Source organism: Guillardia theta (assembly GCF_000315625.1).
Source record: "Guillardia theta CCMP2712 unplaced genomic scaffold GUITHscaffold_61, whole genome shotgun sequence".
In the NCBI taxonomy this organism is placed as follows: Eukaryota; class Cryptophyceae; order Pyrenomonadales; family Geminigeraceae; genus Guillardia; species Guillardia theta.
The window spans coordinates 43,122-52,699 of record NW_005434613.1 but is presented as its reverse complement, the minus strand read 5'-3'; the positions used below and the strand labels follow the sequence as shown (position 1 = coordinate 52,699).

Below are 9,578 nucleotides of genomic sequence, written 5' to 3'. Positions count from 1 at the left end.
AGGGGGGACGAGGAGGCTTCAAGGGAGAGGAGGATAGGTTCGATTTGGGGTGCAAAAGAGCACGAAAGCATGAGGAGGGAAGGAAATTTGATCAGAGATAGTTCAAACTTGTCTGATCAGATTTTCCCGTTGGCTACAAGATTGTCCACCTTTTCTGACGAGAGTGGTTGCAGGGGAGGGCCAAAGCGTTTGGGCGACGGGTTGTTGAACCATGTGAAGGTGATTTTTCTGCAGAGTAGGTGGTCAGGAGTAACATGAATGTACAACAGAACTTCCTTCAACAGAGGACTGCAGAGCTGGGAGGAGAAAAGATTACTCACGGTGAAGTCCATCCTCTTCATTGAAGAGACTGACCCTCTAACCTGAAATACAACAGAGGTGACAGTTTTCGACCCGTTGGAGGTTTTCGGCAAGGGAGGAGCACTGGAGGAGAGCGGTGCTGAGTTGAAGCACCCTCACCACTTCTTTGCCCCTGGAAAAGCGCCAGCTGGCATGGATGCCATGGCAAAGAAGATCAAGGAGGCGGACTGCTACGTGGTTGTCTGCGCCGAGTACAACCACTCCATTCCTCCTGCTCTCGCGTCCATGATGGGACACTTTGGAGGATCCAACTACGCTTGCAAGCCTTCTGCTATCATCGCCTACTCTGCCGGTCCCTTTGCTGGAGCTCGAGCTGCGGTGGCTCTCCGTCCCTTTCTAAGCGAGCTGGGCTGTCTTCCTGTCTCAAAGATGGCTCTCTTCCCCAGCCCTAACGAGTACCTCGAAGCCGATGGGACAGTCAAGGACCCTGACAATCGCATGCTCAAGCAGATTCCTGGCGTTGTGACTCAGCTCGAGTGGATGGCGATCGCCATGAAGAACCAGCTTGCCAAGTATGGGCCAATGTCGGCATAGGAAGTTGTTACCCTTGTCATCAATAGCTACAGTAGTGATTGCGTAAAGATAAATTGCAAACAAGTCCAGTAAGGATGAGATTGTGAAAAAGTTACAACAGGATATCTTATGGTCAAAAGCTACTTCAAAAGGACAACTGATGAGCATTCGAGTCGAAGTCATGCTATGTTTCCCTCTTTACATAACGAATCGTTTAGGAGCGGGCAGCGCGGTCAAGGAGTCCGAAGGTCTCGGCGAGGACGGAGGCAGCAGTGCTGGTAGAGACGGTGATGACCTCTCCCTGTCAACCGAGTCATCCTCCGCACCCTCAACGCGTACTCCACAAGCTCACCTTGACCTTGACGAGCATGTAGTCGTCGTAGGTGTTGGCCTTGCGTCCCTGGTACTCCTTGGTGATGCGGTCGCATCCACGGTGATCGAAGATGGTGATGACAGGAGCGATAGCCTTCTTGTCCATCTCGGCTCCAGCAGCCTTGGCTCCAAGGAAGGGAGCGACGGCAGCAGCAGCACCGCCGGCCTGGACAACCTCCCTGCGGCTGGGGCCCGCAGACATCTTCAATCCACTCTGCAAACAAGTCAGCAGGGATGAGAGGAAAGAGAAACGACAACCAAGGCGGGAGTGGAGAAGGCGGAGGCGGAAGCAACTACGGCAGCGAGAGCGATAGACCTGTTAGAAACATGTAAGTGAAAATCCCTGTGGTTTGCAGTAACAACGATTCCATCTTTCAAACTATGCTTCTAGGACGATTAGGTACACTCTAAATCAAATTTCAAGGCTTGCATCATCCTCCAACAAGAACACTGCTGAAATGTTTTCTCGCATTCACAAGTTTGCTTGCATTCCAATTGACAACAATCAATACAACACTTTAAGACAACAATTGTTGTTTTGAGATGAGAGCTCAAAACGGATACAACCTTAATCCTATGATTGAGTTGTGCCCTAACTGTACACTGAACCATATCCTAGAGCATCCACACCCACACATGTGCCACGACTATCTCCTTACACCAACAGATTGCTTGTCCTGTTTTAATTGTCTCTTTTGAATTGTATGAGATACAGTTCTGTTCTACTCATCTTCCCCTGCTCACGATCCTTCACAGATGCATCCTCCTCCCTGTGCCCTTGCTCCTGCTCTTACATGTACTCCTTATCTTGCTGTTGCTCTTGATATGTTTCTTGTTCGTGTTTCTGTGTCTATTCCTATTTCCCGTCTCATTTCAGCCATCTTTCTGCTCACTCTCGCTCTCATCGTCTTGCTCCCATACGCTCATCTGCATCTCACCTGAGCATGGCGGATGACGGTTCTGTCTGAATCTCGTAATATTTGTATACTACCCCTCCAGACCTCACCCCACCCCTTTGGACCAACCACCCTAATGTGCTTTACACCCCCTTGCAACCAGCACAAGGTACCCACCCTTGATATTGTAGTGAACTATGTCCTTCCCGCTTTCAGTTCGATCCATGTATTAGTACCCCTTCAAATGACTATCTGTGAACCGGTTAGTCAAAACAATGACCTACCCCACTGACTTGTTTTGTATTACCCCTACCCCCAACAATTCCAGTAATAACCCATCTCGCATCATTTCTACCCCACCCATCCCCAATTCTATCCCTACCCCCCGACACCTGATCTTGGTTACCCTACCCCTCAGTGAGGCGACCCCCACCCCCCAAATTGACATGTCAGAGGAAGTGGAGGCCACCTCAGGGGGTAGGGTAGTAAGGGGTATTCGAGGGGGTGATAAAAGGACGTATTGAAGGGTGAGTAAATTCTCAGGGGTGGGGGTGGATGACATTGCTGGGTTTCTATGGGTGGTTGTTATACATCCCGTAGGTGGGGGTAGACTTGATGCAAGAGGTGGGTGGTAGCTGCTTCTCCTGGCACTGCACTGAGGAAGGCCGGGCCCCCCGGGCCCTGGGCCCGGGCTACCCGGGGGCCCGCGCCGGCGCGGGCCGGCCGGGGCCCGTCCGGCCTGCCCCCAGACGGTCGAATCGTCAACTCATCAGTTCCGAAGTTCCCGAGTACCGGATCCCGGAAGGGGACTCACCGTGCCACAGCAAGCGGCCCCCGGGAGCGCCGGGCCCGGCCCGCCGGAGGCGGCCGCGCCGAACCAAACCTAAATTCTGCCACTGTCACTGCTGTCCCCGGGCCAAACTTAACTGGTGCCACCCGGCGTCCGGGAGTCCGGGCCCGCCGCCTCCCGGAGGCCGCGAGTCAGGCTTCAGTGGTCGGCCGGGACTCCGGGCCGTTTGTCCCGCAAAAAAAAGTTTGACAGGTCCATGGGCAAGCAGAAGAGCGAAGATGAGAAGCAGAGGAGGAGGATCGAGCGTGAGGTGAGAAACTCCGGGACCGTGACAGCAGTCTCCCATCAGTCTTCCTTACCAGATGTTCCCCCAGCTCTTGCCCTGCTGCCTCCTCCCTTCCTCCTTGCCTTGTGACTTCACGGTGTCCCTCTATCGCTAACTTGCTCTGATCTTTAGGATGCAGCACGCGAGGCACAGAACCAGCTCAAGTTGCAAATCACAAACTTCAAGGATGCGGCATGGGAGGAGACGCGCGTCAAGTTCGGTCCCTTCTGGGTCACCAAGAGGATCCCCAAGGAGACGGCATCTCACGCGCTCAAAAACCAGCGAGCGTCGGAGATGGAGGCGGAGGGCGATCTCAGCTTTGAGGACGAGCCTCCTGAGCCTCTTCCTATCCCTGCCATCCTCGCTCAGAGGCCTCAGAATCGGCCCAGGGGCCTCGTCTCCCGCTTCAAGTCTCTCTTCTCCCGCTCGCCAACTGCTGCGGCTGCTCCTCTGCCCCGCGACAAGATCCCTTACCAGAAGCCTGCCGAGGCCAAGAAGCCGACCTTCATCGAGAAGGCGACGGCAGAGGAGAAGCGGCAGGCGAGGCTGCGCAAGGAACGCAGGAGGAGAGCGAAGCTGAAGCAGCTGGACGATCGTTTCGATCGCGATGCTGAGCCAGAGCCCGAGCCTGAGAAGACGGAACCTGTGAAGCGGGAGGAGCAGGGGGCCCTTGCCATCCGCCCCTCGGAAGATTTCTTGTGGGATCTTAGGGAACAGTGGGCATCGTTGAGGATGTACGTCAGCGCAGACTCCTCGCACATGTTCCCTGAGCTCCGGCTCCTCCTGGACGTTGTTCTCCCCAAGGTGCAGGCGTACGGGCGAGAGAGGCGGGTGAGAGTCGTTCCTGTTGCCCTCACGCGGGCAGCGAATGGAGGACACGATTGCGGGATGAAGGCGAGGCTGGAGGAGATGAAGAGGAGCCATGTCATCCTGTTGTTCCAGGGAACTGTGTATGGTGAGGAGGAGGTCGAGGAGGAGGAGGGGACATTTCGGTCAATTCAAGAGATAGAGGCCATTCAAGCGCTGAAGCTAGGGAAGGGAAGGGAAGGATCGGATGTGAGAGCGGCGGCGGGGAAGAACAGGAGGCAGGACAAGACTCAGAGCATGGGAGAGGCGTGTGTCGTGCTGTTGCAGAGAGGTCGGCAGTTCATGGAGGGAGTGCCGGAGGATTTCCATCACTTCTTCGAAGACAGCGATCCTGACAAGAGGAGGAGGCAGACTGACTTGCGCAACAAGTGCAACAAGGCAGCAGACGCCCAGCAGGCAGTGGAGAAGCTGATCGACTATCCTTGCTCGTTCGAGCAGACGGACGAGGACGATTTCGAGCTCGGGAGAATGGAGGTGCTAGAGGAATTCCTGCAGCGGACTATAGAGGACTACATCCTGACCCACTTTGACATGCTGAACCCTCACGCGCTGCGACTGACCAACTTGAAGATCGACGCCAGGTCCCAGAGGAGCTGGCTGATCCGGAACCGGCCGGACGACCTGGCTACCTCCTCTTCGGCTCCTTCCTCCCTCTCCTCCACGGCTCCTTCCTCTTCCTCTCTCTATGACAAGTTGGCAGCGCTCATCCAGGATCCTGGCGTGCGCACTCCGATCCTCCTGCTTGGGTGCAGCGGGCAGGGCAAGACGTCGTTCCTTGTCAACTTCCTGTATCGCTACTTTGACTCCGAGACTCTTTTCTCCCCCGACGGCTCCGACCCGCACAGTCTCCATCCTCTCCCTCCTCCTACCCGGGGCTCGAGACATCGGGGGAGAGTTTTCCCCGAGGTTCACTTCACCTGCGCGAGCGTTTCAGCCAGGAACCCGTCGAGGATGCTCCGTCGGCTGTGCGCTAAGGTGGCCGCGAGATTCTTTATCATGAAGCCGGAGGAGGTGGAGGACGACTATGATGGTCTCTGCGAGGACTTCAGGAGATGCTGCCGGGACGCCGCCTGGTCCAGCAGAGGCGACGAGCTGCTCGTGTTCGTCGACTCCATCGAGGAGCTCTCCTGCTGGGAGCGATACTGCTCGCATGTCAGCCGGCAGCCGCCATGGCTGGGAAATGGCCCGGGATGCATGGCGCAGGAGCAGGATGCTCTTGTGGAGGCTGCCTGGATCCCCGAAGAATTTCCTGCTCCTCCTGCCTTCTCCGTCAAACTTGTGCTGACGCTGAACCACGAAGCGCGCCCTGACATCCTGGCCGCTCTCAGAGCACGAACGTATCGGCCAGTTGAGCTGGAGCTGGAGCCGACGAGTCACAACGACTGCGTCGACCTACTCCAGAGGTCTTCGATGGGCGGGAGGGAGGAGGAGGGAGGAGGACGGTGGAAGTGTCAGCGATCCTGGAAGACGGCGGAGAGCAAGCGTCGCTCATGCACGTCACGCTCGGTAGGATGTACATCCTTTCCCAGCTGGAGGCCCACGAGCGAGTGGAGAGGGTGTCAAACACGCTGACGGACCTGATGGGAGCTGTGCTGAATCACATGGAGGACCACGAGGACCGGGAGGAGGGTCTTGTCGGTGAGCTGCTCGCCCTCCTGTCTGTCACACGTCGAGGGCTGCTGGAGGAAGAGAGCTGGGACGTGATGCGGACCCAGGCAGCGTCTCTGCAGTTCGAGCTGTCGTTCGCTCGCTTCCTGCAGGTCGTCCACACAGCTGAGCCGCTGCTGGAGTGTGTATCCTCGAGGAGGGACGTCAGCGTGGACAGCGTGATGCGGCTGAAGCACGTGCTGGTGCTGCAGCTGGTGCGGTCGCGGTACGTGAGCTCGGGGGAGGCGGAGGCAGAGACGCACGAGCACGTCGGGGAGATGTTCCTGCGGAACTTGAGGAGCCTGAAGATGAATGAGATCAGCGAGGGGACGGCTGAATGGCTGAGGAGCAGGACGATCTCTGACATGCAGGCGCGAGCAGCGAGCGAGGTTGGGTTCCACTGCATCGGGGCGAGGAGGAAGCGAGACTTCGTCAACGTCCTCTGCAGCCTCCGCCTCCTGGAGGTTCGCTTCATCCTCAAGCTCCTCCCGGTCATCCTCGAGGACTACAGGCTGGCGATCGCCCAGCTGGAGGAGGAGGCCGAGAGGCTCAAGGGGACGCGGCACATGGAAGTCCGGGAAGAGAACCTGCTCCTTGCTCGCCAGCTCCGCGAGTTCGCCAAGTTCGCCTGCGACCACAGCAGCGAGCTCATTCTCCGTCCCTCCAACACCTTCCAGTCCGCCGCAAACTCCGCTCCCCAGCTCGCCCCCAACATCTCGGCCCGTTCGATGATCGAGAACAAGACGGAGCGGCGGATATGGCTCAAGTACCACAACCGCAAACTCCGCGACAAGCTCGCAGCTCAGCTGCAGCTGAGAGCGTCGGTGGTGGACTTGAGCGTGACTGCAGACTTCAAGTTTGCGGTGCTGGGGATGAGCAGCAGGGAGCTGGTGGTGATCGACGTGCTGACCAACACAAAAAAGGCTGAGCTCAAGGACATCAGGCGATCAGTCGAGAGCGTCGCGATCTTCGGCAAGTTCGCCGAGGTCGTGCTGTCAGGCTCGAGCGACGGGTGGCTGACCTGGTGGAATCCAGCTGGGGGGATGAAGGAGATGTCGCTGCAGCTGCACGACTCGGAGAGGGGGAGGATCAATCGGGTGCGGGTGGCAGAGGACGGGAGCTTCCTGGTGACGGCGTCGGGGGACAGGAGCATGAAGGTGGTGAAGATGAGGGAGAAGACGACGAGGCTGAGCCTGACGGGGCATCGAGGAGGAGTGACGGACTGTGACGTCAGCAGGGACGGCGAGCGGCTGCTCTCTGCGTCCGAGGACAAGACGATCCGACTGTGGTCGCTTGAAAGAGGAGAACCCATACAGCAGTTCACCGGCCACCATGAGGCCGTTCTCAGGTGCTGCTCCTCCCCCCATCGCTCCTCTCCTTCCTCCTCCGTCCTCCTCTTCCTCCGTGTCCCCTTCCTCCTTCTCCGTGTCCTCGTCCTCGTCATCCTTGTCCTCCCTTTCGTTCCTGAATTGCTCCCTTGTGCCCCTTCCCTCTTCGATGCTCCTGCCACCACCACCACCTCCTCCTCCTCCTCCTCCTAATCCTCCTCCTCCACCTCCTCCTCCTCCTCCTCCTCCTCCTCCTCCTCCTCCTCCTCCTCCTCATCCTCCTCCTCCTCCTCCTCCTCCTCCTCATCCTCCTCCTCTTACCTGCTCGCAGCTGCTGCTTCAGCGGGTACGACTCCGAGCTGTTTGCCAGCGGGTCGGCGGATCAGACGATCAGAGTCTGGGACATGAGGACAGGATGTCTCATCCGAAGCCTCAGGGGACACAAGGGGAAGGTGCTCCTGCTCCTGCTCCTGCTCCTGCTCCTGCTCCCTGCTCCTGCTTCCTGCTCCTGCTCCTGCTCCCTGCTCCTGCTCCTGCTCCTGCTCCTGCTCCTGCTCCTGCTCCTGCTCCTGCTCCTGCTCCTGCTCCTGCTCCTCCTGCTCCTCCTGCTGCTCTTCCTCCTGCTCCTGTCATTCTTTGCTTCTGCTGCTACCGTCGCCGCTGCTGCCGCCGCCGTCCTCCCTCTCCCTCTCCTGTCCCCCTCTCCTCTTCTTATCACTCCTCCTTCAGGTCTTGTGTGTAGCAACTGCTGTCGACGGTCCCCAGGTCGTCAGTTCAGGAGAGGACGGGACGTTGCGCATGTGGAACCCGGATGGGGGCATGCAGATTGATCAGTGCGGGAGGGAGGGAGGGCAGAGGGCGAGCAAGCAGCAGAGTCGCTTCCCGCAAGGGCATGCGGGCAGGGTCGTGCGCTGCTCCTTCGCTCCAGACTGCCTGCAGGCGATCTCAGCAGGAGAGGATGGGAAACTTCTTGTGTGGAACTTCTCTAGCGGCCACACCGATCGAGTCAACTGCGTGCAGGTCGATGCAGTTCGCTGCTCCTGCTCCTGCTCCTGCTCCTGCTCCTGCTCCTGCTCCTGCTCCTGCTCCTGCTCCTGCTCCTGCTCCTGCTCCTGCTCCTGCTCCTGCTCCTGCTCCTGCTCCTGCTCCTGCTCCTGCTCCTGCTCCTGCTCCTGCTCCTGCTCCTGCTCTTCCTCCTGCTCCTGCTCCTGCTCCTTCTGCTGCTCCTGCTCCTGCTCCTTCTGCTGCTCCTGCTCTTTCTCCTCCTCCTGCACTTTCTCCTCCTCCTCCTTTATCCTGCTCTCATTCTCTTTATCTCTTTTCCTTCTTCTGTTCTCTCCTTTTTTCTCCCTCCCTCGTTTTCCTCCTCCCCTCCCCTCTCCTCCTCATCTCTCTTTTTCTTTCCTCTCCACTCCTCTCCTCCTCTCCTGACACTCTTCTCAGTTCTCGCACAGCGGCTCCAAGATCGTCTCCTGCTCTGACGATCGAACTATCCGCGTCTTCGACGCCTCCTCAGGTACTCAGCTCAAGTCCATCGAGAGCCACGTGGGGCCAGTGCTTGACCTGAAGCTCCTCCCTCCTCCTCCTCCTCCCGCTCCTCCTCCTCCTATCGTCGCCACTGGGTCCGCCGACTGCTCTTGCATCCTCTCGGACTACGAGCGAGGCCTCATGCTGACCAAGTTCGGCGGGAAGGGAGCGAGGGAAGGGAGAGAGGAGGGGAGGGACGGGGAGGAAGGAAGGGAGGGGAAGGAGGAGAGGGAGGGGCACATGAAGAAAGTTCTCTGCATCGCCTTCTCCGAAGACGGTCGCTACTTTGCGTCAGGATCAGCAGACGCCAGCATCCTCTGTTGGAATCTCAAGGAAGAGAAGAGCGTTCTCCTGCGAGGACACACGGGGGAGGTCAACCAGCTCCTCTTCACACGCGACCTCATCCTCCTATCTGTCTCCTCCGACGCCTCGTTTCGTCTATGGTCGTTGCCGGAGGGGGAGGAGGAGGAGGAGGAGGCGGCTGACAGGATCACTGCAGGAGCATCTCGAACGGCAGCATGCTTGCTTCCTTCTCAGGGCACGCGGGGCCCGTGCGGTGCCTGGCGTATCATGCGGGGAGAAGCATCGCATGCTCGGGAGGTTTCGACTCCTTCCTGCGCGTGTGGGACCTGAAGACGCTGAGGGAAAGTCTCGTCTTGAGAGGACATACTTCTCCGATCTCCAGCGTCTGCTTCAGGCAAGAGCTGCTCCTCTCATCTCCTCTCCTCTCCTCCTCTCCCCTCCCCTACTCTCCCCTCCCCTCCTCTCCTCTCCTCTGCTCTCCTCTCCTCTCCTCTCCTCGCCTCTCCTCTCCTCTCCTCCTCTCTCCTCTTCTGTGCTCTGCTCTGCTCTCCTCTGCTCTCCTCTCCTCTCCGCACCTCTCCTCTCCTCTCCTCTCCTCTCCTCTCCTCTCCTCTCCTCTCCTCTCCTCTCTCCTCTCCTCTTTTCTTCAT

At 58.3% G+C, this 9,578-nt stretch overlaps 4 protein-coding genes across 4 annotated transcripts in view; 3 read left to right on the top strand and 1 right to left on the bottom strand.

The window, feature by feature from the left end:
• The window catches only part of GUITHDRAFT_74902 (hypothetical protein), a gene marked incomplete at both ends in the record, with an annotated part of 4,453 nt that extends 3,559 nt beyond the window's left edge, over positions 1–894 (top strand). Inside the window, 3 exons of the mRNA XM_005828111.1 lie at positions 174–219; positions 270–321; positions 377–894. Of these exons, the coding sequence (XP_005828168.1) occupies positions 174–219; positions 270–321; positions 377–894 (616 nt within the window). The remainder of the gene's footprint in view (positions 1–173; positions 220–269; positions 322–376) is intronic.
• Positions 895–987: 93 nt separating this feature from the next.
• On the bottom strand, positions 988–2,198 carry CPEA5 (phycoerythrin alpha subunit 5). The gene is made up of 4 exons (XM_005828110.1): positions 2,184–2,198; positions 1,504–1,561; positions 1,226–1,459; positions 988–1,174 (listed from the first exon to the last, which is right to left on the bottom strand). Exons 1-4 carry the CDS (start codon positions 2,189–2,191, stop codon positions 1,088–1,090), a joined length of 387 nt encoding a protein of 128 aa, XP_005828167.1. The 5' UTR covers positions 2,192–2,198; the 3' UTR covers positions 988–1,087.
• A 989-nt stretch (positions 2,199–3,187) lies between these two features.
• GUITHDRAFT_112660 (hypothetical protein) lies at positions 3,188–6,998 on the top strand (the record flags this gene model as incomplete). Its single annotated transcript, XM_005828109.1, has 4 exons — positions 3,188–3,241; positions 3,389–5,526; positions 5,634–6,867; positions 6,918–6,998. The coding sequence occupies 4 exons, from the start codon at positions 3,188–3,190 to the stop codon at positions 6,996–6,998; spliced, it is 3,507 nt and encodes a 1,168-aa protein (XP_005828166.1).
• On the top strand, positions 6,964–9,075 carry GUITHDRAFT_55423 (hypothetical protein; the record flags this gene model as incomplete). The annotated part of the gene is made up of 4 exons (XM_005828108.1): positions 6,964–7,118; positions 7,430–7,550; positions 7,828–7,931; positions 8,856–9,075. Coding segments are annotated over 4 exons (600 nt in total), but the record flags the coding sequence as incomplete, so codon positions are not given.
• Between the last annotated feature and the right edge of the window lie 503 nt (positions 9,076–9,578).